The 18,579-nt window shown below is 40.1% G+C and overlaps 1 protein-coding gene across 1 annotated transcript in view; it reads left to right on the plus strand.

Annotated features, from left to right (window-relative positions):
- Nucleotides 1–1,117: 1,117 nt before the first annotated feature.
- cntn3a.1 (contactin 3a, tandem duplicate 1) overlaps nt 1,118–18,579 on the plus strand; it is a 67,920-nt gene continuing 50,458 nt past the window's right edge. The window contains exons 1-2 of the mRNA XM_044037368.1: nt 1,118–1,681; nt 10,498–10,641. Coding sequence (XP_043893303.1) covers nt 10,587–10,641 — 55 coding nt within the window. The 5' untranslated portion in view covers nt 1,118–1,681; nt 10,498–10,586. The remainder of the gene's footprint in view (nt 1,682–10,497; nt 10,642–18,579) is intronic.

Raw genomic sequence — 18,579 nt, forward strand, 5'->3', positions numbered from 1 at the left:
AGATGACATTACTCCACACACAACAAGGCCAGAGACACAGGTGCGACTCAGGTGCAGAGAAGACAACACACCACACACAGTTGTTAAAAGTTCAGACTCACTTTACTGCAGTGGAAGCAGGTAGCAATCAAAAAAATACAGTCCAGCCGTCCCATAAATCCAGATGACCAAAAACATACAAGGGCAAGGTAAAATCCACAAAACCTGGGAGCACAAAGAGAGTCAAAACATGAACGCACAGAACACGAGAAAAGCAATGCACACAGGGGCAACAAAGACAATCTGACAGGTTGTGACAGAGGAGCTTAAATACAGAGAGGTAAATTGGCATCAGGTGCGGGAAAGTGCTTGAATTAGCACAGGAATGAATACTGATTTCAAAATAAAAGTTCATAAAAAACAGAAAATAAAGTAACCAGTATAAATTTTAGAAGTGCATTCTAAAAGTTGTTCAAAATGTCTATGGAATTAAATGCTTTTTGCCCCCACCTGTGCCAATGTATACACCTGTTTCTTCGGTCGGTAGAAATACTGCTCTGTTTGTTGTGTTTACAACATATACATGTATATTCTGTGCGAGAAGTACCGCGAGAAAACCTAGTCTCACGACTCCAGTTGTCCAGCCACATGGAAGCGGAGGGACGTGAGACGCAAGCAGTGTAAATTGGTGGAGCTGTGCGGATCAGAGTGCAGCGCAACCCATTCTGCAACTAGTGTATTTTGGGGGTTTGTCAGTTCTGATAGTATTGCTTGACAGAGTCCGTTTTCAGACGAAGAACACAGAAGAGTAACAAAATCAACCACAATAAAAATCACCAAAAGTTGGGCGCTGCATAGTGTTGCTTCAATTTCTACCGAAGTAGAAGGATTATTAGGACATGAGGATTAAGGTTTTTCTCTCAAACATTCTCAGAATACTGACTTTTTCTTTGCTAATTTGCTAAGATTTTAATCTCAGAATTCATGCTGTTTTTTTCTTTCTTTCTTTCTCTCATTTTGTATTTTTATGTTTTACTTGCGGCCCTAATTCCGTACATTTAGATAAATAAATAAATACATACTACTGTAGCCTGTCTCCCACTCTCATGCCCCACATGCCACTTCTGCCGCCGCCCCGCGCGGGCAACTAGTCCTGACATCCCGCGAACGAGCAGGAGCCTCATTCATTCAGAAACAGCGACGCCAGACCACAAGAACACTTTCTGTTCCCAACGTTTACATTTAGTAACACCGTGAGGTGTAGGGAGAAAAAAAACGAAACTACTTTAAACCGCACAGTTACGTGTTTGAGAATTAGACAACCGTAGCAGTCTTTATTCGTGTGTGAGCCCGGCAGCGGTGGAGGTAGAGCGGGGAACAGCCTGAGTGAATGAGCCGCGGGAGTCTGGAGAGAGGAGCAGAGGAGCGGTGCTGCCGACAACCACTCACCCCGGACACTGAAGACGTCGAGGGTACGGTGGGATAGTCTCCTCTAAAGACGGCTTTTTCACTTAATGCAGATTCGGCGGGAGGTTTGTGTGTATTTACGCGGAATCGACGTCCGCACCTGAGAGAACTGAACTTCACGGGCGCCGTCTACATGCTGGGGACTGTTGGGCAGAAGGAGTGAGGAGATGCGCGGAGTAACATGGATCTGCGAGAAGGGATAAACACCAGCCAACACCGCAGGCGACAATCTCAGGTAAATAAATTCCAATATTGTCCATACTTGCTTTCTCCAGCCACTAATTCATTATTATTTTTCTTTATTATGTTCACACTGTTCACTCGCCTCTCAGTTAAAACAAACTTCCAATCAAGGCAGGAGATAATTACAGTTAAATGTTTTATTAAGTCATAATTAAAGTCAGAATATCAGCATCTTATCTGTCTATACATCCAAACACTACACTATAGGCAATGCACCATGTCTAGCATATAAATATGTTGTGAATGGACACAAGAATATTGTGTACTATGTTGAACAGGTCAAATTTATTTTTAAAAAATTAAACCAGATATTAATCTTAAAATGATTGCTGGTCAAATAAATAAACAAATAATTAATTAATTAATTAATTAAATACATAAATAAATAAATAAATACGCACCTTGTGCTCAAACCCTAATAAATAAATAAATAAATGCCCTTATGGCCATGCGCCAGTTATTAAAAACTCACACGTTTGAAATCCCAGTGATACAGTCCCCACTGGAGTTAAGAGATACTAACATACTAATTGCCTTGGGCATCACTTACTCCACACACCTTTTCCTCTTTAAGTGGAGCCACATCCACCTAACAACCCCAGCTCATTTAAAACCTCAGGCAGAACTCATCTGTCATCAGTGATCAACTGCGGGGTTGGACTCAGTCCAGTCACATCATCATCTCTCACTGTCCTTGATTGCAATTTGCTTAATTGCCATTCAGATTGTCTTAAGTCCGTCTGCGTTCGTGCGACTCCGCTGTGAATAGTTACTCTTGTGAAATCTCGTGTCCATATGTGTGAGAGGGAGCTTCCTTGCACATTCTGCATTCTGCTATTAAGTAAATTAGATGTGGTTCCTCTGACTAGTATAAGCACTTCCCCGTGGCCAAATGTTTGCATTCAGCCTCATCTGCCTTCCGCCTTTGCAGGCACATCACATCAGGGTTGTAAGCACTGTCTTCAGTTTCGTGCTGACAGTGTGCCAGCTGGATGTTCTTTGGACGTAACTACCCAATGCTACGCTTTAATTCCCACCACTAAAGACTACTCTGGAGTGAAGTTACTCCTCTTACCTTTTGTGTTCAAGTGGCTGGGATAGTAGAGCTACTACACATGTCCTTGGGGAAGTGTGTTTATGGTTGGACACACTTCTGATGATGTCACTGGCACAAAAAGAGGAGGGTGGAAAATGAGGTTCACGGTGCCCCACTAAATGCTCTGTAAGGGGGAAAACAAAACAATACATGTACTGGAGATGTACTGGTGCAGGCCAAATTGAGTGCACAATGATGTGCTTAAGTATTGTGTTGCAGCTTACAACAAGAAACCAGGTCTTTGTTCATCATAATCTTTGACAGTGACGGAGAGACTAAAATTTGACTCGTCACAGTCATGTATGTTGTAGCTGAACAGCAGAGATGCAAATATGAACCAGTATTGACTTGGTCATTAAAATCAACAACCCGGATTTGTACTGTCAACTGAATGACACCCAGGCACTCAACTATTTTGTGTGTATTTCGCATTTTGTTATGCACACCAGGCACTGCTCACTCAGTGGGAAACTAAAAAGTTAATGTGGGGAACCTCCTCCTCCTCTTTTTTTTTGAGTCAGTGGCGTCCTCAGAGACGTGTCCATCCATAAACACAATTTTCTGCAGGCAGAGAATCATCACGTTCAATGATTCCCTCTCATCCTGGAACGACTGGAATGTATGTATTGTAATTTACTGCCGTGCAATTTGTATATTCATAGACTCATTTTGTAGTAGTACGTGCTGTGGTGGTGACGCTGGGAAATGATTAATGGTATGCATGAGTGTCCAAGCATGCAGACAAGAACCCTTCGTTTTGAAATGAAAGCATTAATGTGAGATAACAAATGCAGGAGAAAAAACATGTTTACTTGATTATATACTTTATGCATGTTAACAATTTTGTAATTAGGGCTCTTAAAGGTTGTATAATCAGCTGCTCACTAAAAGTTTGACCTTTTCTCCACTCAGGACCTGATATTACATCCCACAATTTGTTGAGTTCAGTGAGTGTTGCAGTAAAGACATACTGCAAATATACAGTATTTAACTGAAAGTCATATGCCCAGCATCAGACACAAGACAAATACTCTAATATATACTGCCACAAGTGATTAAAATGTGTGTGTGTATATATATATATATATATGTAGGACCTTCCAGTCAAAGGTTATTTGTAATGAAAATATAATGAGTACATTCCCTGAGGTTAATGAAATTTGTAGAAAAAGTAAGTTTGGAAAGTAATTTCTGACACGTTCAACTTTATATTATGTGCATTGTTACCATATGGAGTTTATGTTAAAGCGTGGCGCATGTGTGTGCAAGCAGGCAGAACCTTTCAACGTCCTCACTTGTTCTTGATCACAAGGGAGAAGGGGAGGAGCCTTTCCTTGGAGTGCCCCTGGTGCAGTGTGGAGAAATGAGGAAGCTGGCATGTGTTATGTCATGCCTGCGGCTTGTGTGCTTAGATCAAAACACCATTAGTCTCTTTGTCTCTATCCGAGGTGGAGTCTGGGTCTGGGGAATACGCTGGCACTTCTGTGACTTCTATAGTGTGTGCCGTAGTGTGTGCCATTTGCGAGGAGGGGGGGCGGGGGATGGGTTGGCACACAAATTGTCAGCCCAGAACTTTTGAGCCTGTTGGTTATAGCTGTAAAGGGGGGTGGGTGGTGGGGTGGGAGAGGAAGTGCAGTTTTGTTATTTATTCTTCTTTTCAATTTGTTTATCTGTGTGGAACTTGAAAAGTACATTTGAACTTGCAACTTCAAAACACCTTTGAAATGATAGTCAGTCCTTTCATGTATACATTTTACTGAAGGGTACAATCCTGTTTTTCCACCAATTTAACATGTATTTAATACCAGCTTTTTTTTTTCTTTTTATCAAACCATTATTTTAACTCTCTGCCAAAATAAGTAAAAATAATAAGAAAACAATAATCATATTGCTTTTCGGACTGCTGTGCACAATGGATGCATTTTGGTTAAATTATTGAATTATTTATTCTCAAAGGATCTAAAGCCGTCATTTAATTGATCTGTGATTATTATCTCTGCCTCTCTTCAACAGCTGCTTGCAGGATTAGAGAGAAATTTGCCATTCTCTACTACCAGTAGTCTTAACTTGAGCACTACCAGGAAATTAATTTTAGATGACTGGAGGCCTTCAGAGCAGTGAGCTAAGCCTCACATGGAAAACAGTGATTGAGCTGGTGTCAGCGGATCAAGTTAAGTCAAGGCTCAGGTGATTAAAGATGCAGCATTGTATGCTATTTTTCCTGGTCTGGTCTCGTCCCTGCGCAGTGTGGGAGTCTGGTCTCATTCATGATTCAGAGCTCGGAGCGAAGTGGATGTGTGTGTGAGTATGTGAGGGCTGCTTGTGCATTTTAGTGTGAATTTTATCTTCATCTGGACTCTTCAACAAAGGGACCTGCAGTACCCTTCTATTAATACATTTTTTGAGTCCTGAAAAATTGATGGCAGCAGAGAGATCGGGTGTAGCGGAGAGGGTCGAATCGGCTGCCACTGCTGTCAGCTTCTGAGGCTGACTGAACTAAAATCTGTGGTTTATCCACTCCAGCTGGCACTGTCAGAGAGGAAGAGGAACAGAGGTGTCACTTTGACAACACTGAAATTTGAAGGGGCGCTTTGTCTCCTCAATTCTGATGCCGCCCTCAAAGCAGCTGCATTTCCTCAAAAATCAAATAACATCAAGTGCTTGGTTTTACCAACCTGTTCTTATCCCGAGAGCATCATATTCACTGCTCTGTTACATCCCTTGGCATCGCCTGCCAGACGCAGACATGCCAGGCTTTCAATTGACTCCAATGTAAACCCAATGGGTTAGCGGGTAAAATGAAAGTCAGAGAATGAGGCTGGGGTTCGGGTCAAGAAAAGGACTGAGGTTAGGGTGAGGACAAATGTCCAGGCTTAGGCTTAGTGGATGTTCACTCTTTGCATCATCAACTTGTCCATGACCAATAATAAATCACAAAGAATTACATATAATAGAGTATATACTTCCCTTGTCGTTAAATGGCCACCACATTTAGACACTTAGAGCAGCTAAATGCGGCAGTAGGATACTGTGTGCATCCATGGAACGTGACAGTGTGGCGGTATATGACACTTCTGGAATAAGAACGGGCTGATTGAACAGCCAAGCTTACTGCTGCTGCAATTTATGGTACAGGTTCCATGTGATTCTTTCAATTTCAAGCACTGGGAAATGCACAAGTTCTGAAATTAGCCGATTAACTGATTCGTTCATTGACAGAAAATGAACCTAAAACTATTTTGATAAAATTAAAAAAGAAAAAGTTATATTATTTCACAATTTTAGCTTCTCAAATGTGTGGATTTTCTGCTTTCCCCTGTCTTACATGCCAGTAACTTTTAAATATGGAAATATCAGATAGTCAGTTACTCTTTTACTGAGCTTTTTGTCAAGTGATTAATCACAAAAAAAAGTCTAGTAAATAATAAATAACATCAAGTCGGAGGCCTCGATTGACACACTTACAAAGTAATAAATTCATGAAAAATGCACATCACAATTTCATATAGTGTGAAAGACCTTGCTTTACTGGTATTTAATTAATAATGATATAAAACACAGAAAAGAAGCGATGCCTGAAAAAGCAAATGCTTGCCATTGTGGCTGCTGAGTAGATTGGTTTAATTTATTAAGTTTTGTGGATTATTCTCCAAAGATAAATCTCCATGTAAAATGTGCCAGTCTTGATGTCTTCACGTAGACCTCATTGTCATGAGAGGTTGATTATCATGTTAATTTGACATTTGGGGTATTTCAACCTAATTCCTTTAAAATGGAAATATTAATTGAAGATTTTACCTACAGATCACAGAGTCAGATATTAATCTCAACAGCACTTCACATTTTTGCTGAATCTCCTTTCATCACCTTGGATTTAATGAAAATGTTTTGAACTTTGAGCATCAATCACAAGCTTTTTACTAGCTTCACTTATTAAACTTGTCAAAGCATTTGAATGGGGGCAGAATCGTTTACTGCCTCTATTGATGTGTTAGTTCCATTGCATTATATGAGGCACTTGACAAGGATAATGTTGTATGCGGAATGATCCTCACAAGGTCAGCAGAGGTTAAATCATTTACCAGACAGAATGACATTATGTGAATCTGTTTCATTCAATGCACTGAATCCTTGAATTAATTATGTCCTCTGCATTTATGACACGCTGAATTCATGCATGTAGTGTTTCATTTAAATGCAGTGGACTTTATTCAAATTGAGTCTGGAAATGTTTAGGCCAGGACTGTCGCCCCAGCCTTGGTTCATTTTTCCATTTTTCAACCGCTGATTTTTATTTTTTTTTTGCAGAGACACATGAAAGCGGTGAACTTGAAAAGAAAAAAAAAAAGAAGAAGTTTGAAGCCTTTCCCGTCATTAACTTTCATCAGATACAGCAAACAAATGAGAGAATCAATTTGGGATGAAAGTAAGCCATTGGCCCTGTCACTACCACTTAAGGTCACAGGAGTAATTAATTTATACAGAAGAGGAAGTCTGACGCTGCCATGGACACTCCTGACTCCCCAAGCCATCATGTTAGTGCTGAGCTCCTTTGGATCAAACGGCTGTGTTTTATCCCCCCACTAACCCTTCTGTCTGATTCCTCATGTCTCAGGGCATGTGAGTAACAGAGATCAAGAGACTGCTGATAGAGGCCAACAGATACCTGCGTTTATTAGTGGGGTGTCTCAGAAATCCACACTGTCTTGACGTCTTGGCTGGTTGTGCTAAAGAGACGGCATATATCATTTTTAGATGGCCATCGTTTCTGACATTTACATACATCTGGCACAACTAAATACTAAATACAAGTGTGTCTACACTAGCACCAGGACTCACTGGTTCTGTTCTGACCTGATTAACGTCTGACTAAGGTGATATGATCTTGCCTAATCTCCTCAGTAACCACTTGTGGTAAGGTCTCTTACCCAACACAGATCAATTCATTTTGAATGTGTTGTTTATGTGTATCCGAGAGAGAAATGCAATATTCAGTATCCGTCTGATACTGGTCAAAATCACTGGGTTGGATTTGTCAGAAAAGGAAAAAAAGTCTGATATGATCCAAGAAACCTAAGGCCCCATGCAGGCTTGGTATTACCGGAGGAGACATTTGCATTCCCGAACATGCAAAAATGCAATCTGACCTCAAGGCAGACATTTTTTCCCCCCACACTTATACATGGATGCGTTTGAATCCATTACCACAATATTTTCCTCTGATCCCCATATGATTTTTTTTTTTGTAATGGTTAAAACATTTTCACATTTTCGAGGCTACTTTTGATTCACTCAGCTTGTCTGTTTTTTTTGTGGTCCCTCTCTGTCGGTCACACAAACACACACACACACACACAGGCTGGCAGGGGCCACATCTGTACACTCAGACTTGTTAAAAACATAATTTTGATCTTGCAAACAGTCTTGACACCAGTGTGTATTTAAGTAAACACAGAGGACACCAAGATCTAATCATATGTCGTCTCAGGAGATGAATCCAGGATGCATTTTAATACCAGGTGTGAAAAGTCCTCCTCACTGAGGACAGACGTGTATCAGACTGTGATATCACGAGGTTGGTTATTGAAGAGTGGATGGGAAACTTTGAGAAGTGTTAAATACTTTCGGCTCACTATACCTGGCAGTTCTGAGGTCGTCAGTCGAATAGGCAGTCCTTGCTGAAAGAAGACCAAAGTGTGTCCCACAACACGTCCAAATGTGGTCTGAACGATCAGATCTCACTGTTTCTCGGGTGATATCACATCTGTTCGTTCTCAGGGCGGTCCACTTGGGATTAAATGACCTGTGACAAATGTTGATACCAGGTTTAAACGGGGCCATAGGGATCCAATCACTCAAACCACTCGCAGAGGGAATCTGAAACCCCTTTTTATCACAGAAGTTTTATAGTGGGAATGCTAATGTGTCCTGTTGCTATAAGTACATAACAGGGACAGGGAAATCAATACTGGATGTGGTGTATTGACAGAAAAAAAATATGTTATAGAAAGAAAATAGACAACGGATATAGATAGTGCCGATCTCTTAGAAGCAGTGACGTACTGTTTTTTTTTTAATGCCAAGTGTAAAGAGCATGGAGCAATTGCATTGACACTCCCGTCTCTAACATGAAGTGTATTTCCTATGTTATCGTCGTGATGATTTGGCTACAATATACAGTAGAGCTGCAACTACCGTTGTTGGTGTTAATGATTTCTTTGTCATATGAAGCAAAGAAACCAGAACACATTCACATTTAAGAAGCTGAAAAATCAGAAAATAGTTTAGTAATCGATTATTAATCGATGAATCGTACAACCTTCGCAGCTCTAATAAAACAGTTAAATAATATGGCATGGGTGTGAGGTTGGAATATAAAGTTTCAGCGACGTATCTACGCTTCTCTTTGGAGTAATTAATTCATTGCGTATTGCACAATTATTCCCTCAAAGGAGGAGCACTCCAAATATATCCAGGAGCAACAAGAAGGGATTTTATTAAAAGCCAACATTTACTCATAACTGCATTTGCATCCTAATAATTGCAAGTTAAGTTTGAACTAAGATGACACTCTAAACCCAATCTCCATAATGAGATTTAAAGGGGGAAAATGTTGCCTTTAATGGTTTAGTACATGCAGAAGGGAGCGGAGTGTAGGCGAGTGTGTCAGGCACGCAGCTGATGTATTCACATAAGCATCAGGATGCTCCATCATGCCTTTCAGTGGGGGCAAAAATGAAGAGGCATGCAGACGACTGAGAAACTACGAAACTGCAATCATTCTGTTGTCCCTGCTTCTTTTTGGCACTTCTCCTTTGATAGACTATACTATATGTTGTTATTTATTTGCCTGATTTATTTCAGCATGCTGGTGATATGCAGTCAGGGGACACGGTGCCATCAGTCAGTTAAATGTACCAAGTTTGAGCGGGGACAATGGCTAATTTCCTCTCTCCGTCTCTTTCCACCCCGTAACCAGCCGATCATATGCAAACATGTATCTGCTGCTTGAACTCACGGCCGTTTGGGACAAATAAGCGCGGCGCCATTTATCGGCGACAGCGGGAGCATGTCTCATTATGACGTCACATCTTTTTTTCCTGAGACTTCATTTGAGTGTAAGCTGGGATAAATTGCAGTTTATTCCTTGAGAAAAATCAATTGTGTGAGTCTCCCATGGGACTCAAGATGGCTTTCTGCGGCATACATTCAGCTATTAATGTCAGAAATACATAATCCCCCCCCCCCAGCCCCCAGCTCAGATGAACTCAAGGAGCCAGGACAGTGCTTTATTACATGCGAGGGATGTGTCTGACAACCGGCTTGCTTTTTGTTTTGTCTCAGCAGGTTTGAATACAGGCAAGCGATTGCTCTATGTTTCTCGTGCGGACAGGATCCTCATTATACACTGTTAAGAACACTGAAACAAGCTGTGCACCAGTGTTTTCCTAGTGTTTTGCTTGGACAAATAATTTTCTGTACAAGCTGGAGCGGTTCCTGGATTATTCCCACAGATGCATTCGAGCACATTCTACCCCAATATCTGTGATCAGCAGTTTAAATGTGACACATTAGATGCGATTACCTTTTTTTCTTTTTGCTCCCAACATACGCTCGTCATTAACTTGTCAAATTTATATTTCATACTGCATTGTATATGACTGTATCTGGGTGTGTAATGGCTTTCTTCCTCGTTTTGTTTCATTTGGCAGATGAACGGTGAAAGTGCTGCCAAGGAAAAAGCCAGGATTCTACACACCTGTGGTTGGATGTGAGATTGTATTGACCTGAGACCATTAAAATGGAGTTGCTATGGAAACTTATTCTGCTGCTGTCATTGGTGGAGTGTCTGACAGGTAAGCTGCCCAAACATTTTAATGTTGTTGGCATAGAGGCTATGAATTGGCCGTGATAATGCCTTGGCATACTGAACAGATTTAAAGCAACACAAAACCCAATTTCGACCTTCAAATATTGTCTCCAAGATAATTTGGATCGTACATCAACTCACGACAGGGGTAGACTGTGTTACTGGAAAAAAACAAAACAAACCAACAACTTACCGCTGACAGCAAATCTACATTCTTTCATTTACGGAGTAGCAGTAGTAGTACTCAAATCTCTTTCTTCCAATCAGTCTTGTTGGAAAAGAACAAGCCAGGTTTTCCTTTTCTCTGAAAGACTGACCTCATCTACTAATGGAATGTGTAGTCATTCATTTTAAAGAGCCCCTCAATTGTTGCCCTAATTGAGATTGTACTGGTAGTAGTGCAGAAATCTTGTCATTGATCTTGTCTTTAATGAGAGACCTCAATTGTCCTGTCTTCTACAGTGTTCAGGGTCAAATGCTAGTTCCCTTAAGAATGTTGCAGTCTGAAGCTGAGGACAAGATGAATCAGGGCTTTGTTGCATGAACATAGTATCTCAAGGAAAGTGCAATCTCTCATGTTGCCTTTCTACAAACCAGCCCCACACACACACAGCTGGGACCTAAGATAATTAATATACGTGCACGTGTTTGTGTTTGCGTGTGTATTTGCTTGTGCGCACACGTCTCTGTTCGAAAGTACACCGGCACATCCGGACCTAAATTTGCCTACATGGCAATTAGCACCACTTATTACTAATTCCAATGCACATCAGTGGACGTGTAATGAGGCGCTCCTCTGGGAACTGAGACTATGACGATATGATTTACATTGCACATATAAGCACTGGTTGACATCCTGCCGTATTTGGAGTTTTGATGCAAGATTAACATGCTTGAAGAAGACAATTTAGTTTGCAGCGCGTGATGCTCACGGGATCCCAAAATTATTTTCTTTGCCACTGTGATAAATTCAGATTAAGCAAATTAGTTCTGAACAAAGGAGCAGAGAGCAAATTGTTTCTGGAAAGCATTGTATTGCAGAGACCTTGCCTCACTCTTGGTAACACAGAGTAACTCAGCATTAATATTCAGTATGGGCTTACATTACATATGCTCCGCTTGCAAGACAAGCATGGCGCAATACACTGATAGACCTCCTAAGAAAAGAAAGAAAGAAAGGATGCAGATCTGCAATTCTGGGTAGAAAAAGCACAGTGTGAGGGTGATAGATGCCGTGCAGGTTATTTACCCAGACTTGGGAGTGTTTTTCTTAAAACAGTAGGTAACTGCTGTGTGGGAGAGCAATAAGGCCAAGGGAAGTCAGTCCCATAGTGAGTTCATCTTGAGTTAACCAGCCCCCCCCTCAGTTTCTCCCCGAGGGTCTGAATAGCCTGAGGCATGGGCTTGTGCTGTTTAGTATGTGTGCTTGTGTGTGGATGAGGACGAGAGCGCGAGGAGGCACAAACAAGATATTTCATCAGGGTTTCACTGGCAGAGCGAGTTAACAAATATCCCGTTCCACTTTTGACTTTTCTTTAATCAGTAGGAACATTAAAAAAAAAAGAAGTGGTCTGGTCATTAGGACAAACTAAGCACCATTACTGGACAACCACTTTAACAAGTACTTTGCTGTAGAATGTTGACACATGTGTGACATATATTACACATAGTGTAATCACAGATAAGTCTTTGAGGGGGCTTCAGCTTAGCAGCACTGGGAACAGAAATCCGGTTGCTGTTAAGGCTCTTACCATCAAACTCTCTGCGAATAATTCAAAATACATGTTAGAAAACGGTTGGATGTGTGGGTGTCTCTCAGTTACATCATTTATATTGCCACTAGGTGATAAAGTTCAGCAAAGTCCTCAAGGCAGTTAAGTGATATGATTGAATGTCTAGTTTTTCACAAATCACCCACGTCATACTGGTAAATCAGAATTAAGCAACAGCTAACACGGGTTTTCATTTTGTCACTTAACTGGCTCGGCGCGGCAGTGGCGCAACCAAGGGAGGAGATAATGTCCGTTTGACAGTGGATTTAAATAACAGCGGATGTTGTAGTTGTTCAATCCAGATAGTTGTAATCTACCTTGATGGAATACGTGCCAATGTACAGATTACAAGCAGAATTGGTAGCTATAATTGTACCATTTCATTTGAAGACAACTGTCCCCGTGGTGATTTTAATGTGAGCGACAAAGGGTATAATGCTCGTTATAAGTGAAAGTGGATTCCTAGTGTGATTGAGAGGCTTTGGCAGGCTACGTTGGTCAAATCAATGTGTGCTGAATGAGACTGACTCGTGCTGTGCATTTTTCTTTTTTTTTTTTTTTTTACCAAAATAGCAATTGCTATCTGCAGTCAGCTCAGAAGCTCATGAAACATCCGTGTATTTAAGTACTGTTTTTAGACAGATATAAAAGGTTCAATCTATCCATGGCACAGCATGTAGTCACCCCAAATAAATATTTACAGGACAGGACTTCCAAATGTCTGCCCATCCATTGATTTGAAGCAGCTTCAGCGGATAGTGAGTGAAAATGAAGTGTGCTGCTCCGCGCCAACATTATAATCTCCTATAACTGCTTTTACTCTGCTCTGTAATATCCCCATGTGTACAGAGGATTTTCATATATTGACTTATCTTACTGATTCATCAGAACACAGTAAAGCCTTTTAGGAATACTTAAGCGAGGATTTTATTGCATACTTGAAGTTCAGTGTACATGTGATGCTGAGGAAGATTCCCCCATGATCCTTTCCTCTGTTGCTGGGTGTATTTTTTACTTCCTCTGGGGAATGGAATATCATCCCCTTTGTTTACAGTGTGGGATTAATATACCCTTAAAGCAACACAATGTAGGATTTCAACCTTCAAACAATGTCTCCCGAGATTGTTTTGATGGTCTGTCAACTTACGAGAGGGTGAGTGGCACATCCGTCAAAGCCTGAGTCGGTCTACGTCGCCTGTAGTGGTTCTGGTTTTCAGGTCAATGCCACAAAAATAACTACAAAATTGTACTTTACGGCACTTGAAAAATAAAAACTATGTAATCATATATGTATGTTGAGTGTTATAGCTATCATATATCTGGTCTGAAGGCATGGTGGTTTGTACATTTGAAGTCCTGCCTCAGAAATGCACAAATGCACATGTTACTACGACATATATTACAGAAACATAAACTGTAGGGGGACCCCGAGAGCAAATCCTACTGTGTGTTACTGTGTGTTACTGTGTGTAGCACAACTTGCATTACCGCTGTTGCGCGACGGTTTGTGCCGTCGGAAAAATTTCAGCAGATTCTGAAAGCTGAGAAGTTGCACGTCGAAGCCATTGTGTGGTTATTTCGGTAATTTCACTTTGTCACCACAGAGGAGAGAGTTGGAAAAACGCCTGTTCATAGTTTCCATTTTGTTGCCCTGTTTTTGCACATTGAGACAAAGACTCAAACAAATGTTTTTTTTTTTAAAACATTCATACTGTTCAAATTTCAAATTTAACACACAAACTCTGGTGTTTGTGTACAACTACAGTGTTTTCTCTAAATGAAACGTTTTGTTTTTCTTCATTTTAAATTGTTAATACACCATCTTAACAAGCAGTACATAACTGCCATATATATATATATATATATATGAAGTTATTCGGGAAAAATGGGCAAAAGGACTTACTCACAGGACATTTTCTGGACCTTTTATAGTAATAGTTATCGTTTGGTCCATAAAATAACAGAAAACCTTAAAAAATGTTGATCTGTGTTCGTCAAACCAGAAAATGATGATGTTCTCGAATGTCTTCTCAAAAAAAGCTTCAAACCGATTAACCGATTATCAAAATAGTTGTCGATTAATTTAGTAAACGATTAATAATCGATTCATCGATTAATTGTTTCAGGTCTAGTTAAAGGGTTAAGCTGAATGAATTCTTGTAAACAAAAACACGTTCAATTAAAAAGCAGTGAAGATGTTGATATGTCTGTGACGGGGATACATCCTGTAGTGTGATAACATTACTCCACATTTCCTCTGAACATTTTTAGCCGCATTATGTTACACAGACACGGCAGTCAGGCTCTTAATAGTTACCATCAGATTAATATTTTATCAGTAGTTGTGTAAAAATGTTATCTGGATTTTTACAAATGATTTATTTTACAAAACCTCTAATGGTCATATTAGGCATTCTGTAAGTTCCTGTAGATGGAAACATAATGGTACAGTTTTTTATGATGAATGTTTCCATTAGTGTGTACCAAAACAGCTGGTAAGTGACAAATAACCAAAGGGAAAGGTAGGGATAATACCACAATTAGGTAACAAATGGTGTTCTTGTAAGCAGTATGTTTGAACTAGAGAGCAACAACAAAAAAAACAGCTTTAATTGGCTTTTCCCCACATATGGAGTTGGACTGAATCGATTTCTGTGTTTCCCCAGTGAGCATGCTATTGGATACCATCAATACAAGGGGTGTTAATTTCAGTTGCACTGTAGCTCTGATTAGCTAGAGGATGGTGTGACATTGTTAGGTATTGGTTGGGGACGTGTTTGCAACATTCCGCCCCTTGCGAACTGTGTCAGTGGCATTGGAATTAATGTAATCAACACCTTTTACAGTGCAGTACAACCTTAAATATAGTCCCAACATTGTAAGCTTAATTCCCCTTAATAGGTTTTCACTATGTCTGCTTTCTACATCTGAAAAGTCACTGAAAGTCATTTACGTTCTCCTCTCGCTACAGTTTTACTGGTGAAATGTTATTTTTTTAGGCTATAATGTTTTCTGGTTTTGAAGGACCCTGAGAGATGAGAAATATTAACATATATTTAGACAAGATGAGATCAAATCACATTGGAATCGAAACAACTCAAACCTGCCTCCTGCTCCAGAGCAATATTTGCCCCTGAATGAGAGACTTTAAAGGTGTGCCTTATCTGCCTGAACAGAGGGGAAAGATGCTTTAGGAAGCAAGATTGGCTTTTTTTTATTTGATGCATAAAACCTTGAGCTGAAACGAATGGATTTGGGACCTCACAAACGACCAATACCTCCCCCACAGCCAACATCCCATGCGCCTGTTTATTCATGCTGAGGTAAGCTGGAGGAATTCATTTGCTGTCAGCTAGTATTGAATTTGAGATTAGTTTTTATTTCAACTTCCAAAACAGCTCCCTCTGCCTTCCACTTGTGCTCCGCTGCTGAGTCCTGTGTTGTCTGTGGAGCCTTCGAAAATGGCTGCACATATCACCATCTGGCAGCAGGTGACAAATATGAGTGGAGGCGGCAGATTTTTTTATTTTTATTAAAGATCCCTTTATAATGACCTCCATCTCTGTCCCACAGCGTTGTGCAGTCGACTTCCTCTTAGGATTCTGGATCAGTGCACCGCTCTGATTGAGCACTTTTTCATCGTTTTACTCTCTGTGCTCTGGGCTACGCAGGGCTGGACCTGCAATCTGATTTCTGTTTCCAACATGGTTTCTTGACCTCTTCTCTATATCTTGAATAGGGTAACTACTGTATTTCCAAAAGTTTGGTCAAGACAAGGTATGCCACCAAAATGAGATTGTTTTGTTGGATCACAATGTTTTTTTCACAAGAAAACATACAGATAATAATTCAGCTTTTCCTATAGCGTCTTACTTTCACTACTGTTAGGGATATGAAAGAGTTACAGAGGTTTAGTATCAGTGTGAACTGAACCCTTAGGCTAAGCCCTGGGAACTCAATTTATTATAGCCAAGAATATTGCCTGTTGATCAACATAGAAATATCTATGTTGATTAATGTCCCAATAATTGAACATTGATTTACATGTTTGTGATGCAACACATCACAACATCACTCAGGGCAATACACACGTATGCAAACCAAGCACTGACAGTTTAAACTGGCTGCATTCATCGCAATGCAAGTTGTTCTGTTGCAGGTGTCTGTGTTAAAATGGCGCAACAGCGCAGTACGTGAGAGGTTCACCACATTTAATAAGCACAGTGAATAGCTCACTGTGACTCACTCAGTAAAGCTGCACTATATACACAGTACACTTTAACACCCCACATTCTTTTTTTGTAGCGCCGTCATTCTTTGGCATCCATCGTTAGTAAACCTGTGTACATTTTTGCTACATAAACACTGAGTGTTGCAGTGTGTTTGCAGTGCATGCAAGATTACCCGGTCAAGGCAAGGTAAACGTGTTTGTAAAGCGGATTTTCACAGCAAGGCAATTCAGTCCAATCCATTTCAGTTCTGTTTATGAAGCACTGGTAAAAACTGTTGTACAGTAAAGCCTGTAATCATGTAAAAAAAGAAAAGGCAATAAAAATAAAGCATTTCACGTTAAAAGTACAGACAGCAATAAGACAAAAGTATAATTAGCAACAACATGGAAACAAGAGCGTTTTTCATGCCTGAAGAAGACTTTCTGGATCTGTATGCTTTAAACAGTTTAACCCATTATAACAGACTTTTTTTTTTTAAAAAATTCACATTTTCTGTGATGTTGTCAGTGGGTAGATTCTCATGGCAACACAAAAATAATAATGCAGGTAACATTTCATCAAAACAAAACAATGACAACAAAAACAATTGGTTTGTTTTAAGATGAGATTTCCACAAATTCAAGGTGTTCTGCAGAAAATATAAAAGGCACTTTCCCAACTGTGACTGACTTTGTCTATTCTCTGGGTGCAAAAGGACACAGGTTAATTCACCTTGTGCTATTTATCTGATGTGTACACAATTAATCTTGAACCATCATTGATTATTTAAATTGCAAATGTTTGTGACGTGATAACTGAAAAAAACATGTATCAGTTTGGAAAGGCAGCGTGATTAATCGCATGTTTACTACAGATTTTTATCATTCTGGCAAGTGTGGGTACAATAAATGTGAGGATTTGGGTTTGAATATACTTGAGGCATCTTCCTCGCAATCAATCATTTGTCAGCACTGCTTCAGAGGACACGCTTCATCTAACAAGTATTATAATTAGGCCGCCTTTTTATTCTCAGGAGTTCATCCTTGTAGTCAGGAGGAAGAATAGTCTACAAGGTCCCTTCCCAGCCCCACCCTCTCAGAGAGTTACAGTATTTTGGCGACCTGTGTTTCATACATTTACGATAGATATTGTACGTGCAGTATCTCCCCTCTTCTGCTCCATCACAGAGATGCAAACGTATCCGGACAAATACACTTGAATTCCCTTCCATTACAGAAAGAAGTGTTTAGTTCAATCAAGTGTTGACTACCCCATGGGTAACATGCTGCTGCCTGACTATGTTCTCACAAACAGAATAATAATGACTGTGTAATAATAAGTGGATGACACCGTAAAGGTGTAAATGGAAGCAGCAATTGTGATTTGTTGTATCATGGCAACATTTCATTTTTGAGGAATTAATGGTGTGTCCTGGTTCCACAAGAGAAAACCATGTTGAAAGAGCACAAGACGCAAACACAGAACAAGAGCTCTTTCTCTCATACATGTTTTTAAATGATTTGAAAGTGATGAGGCCTTTTGTTTGTCTGCTTCTCAGAGGACACCAGTTTGATGCTTTGAATGAAAAGAGAATTTGAAATGAGAGCATATTATTCCTGTCTTTCTTGTGTTTGCGTGTGGGAAACGTCCCTTGGGAAGGTGGCAATAAGTTTGAAGGGATTACATAAAATTGTGCTGACGCATTGTGACAGCACTGTGTGCCTCTGACAAGTCTGTATATTTAGATGTTTTCATTAAACTTTTATGGAGGTTAACAGCTGATTATGCACCACCTCAGGGATCTGGTACGTTTTAGTGACTAATATGAAAAATGAAGATCAGTGCCAGAGAAGTACAGCGATTCAACCTTCTCCTGTGGAGCTGTATTTCCCATTGGCTTCATTAAAAATATTGATTTATATTTTTAAAAAGGTGTTTTTA

Source organism: Solea senegalensis, linkage group LG11 (assembly GCF_019176455.1).
Source record: "Solea senegalensis isolate Sse05_10M linkage group LG11, IFAPA_SoseM_1, whole genome shotgun sequence".
NCBI lineage: Eukaryota > Metazoa > Chordata > Actinopteri > Pleuronectiformes > Soleidae > Solea > Solea senegalensis.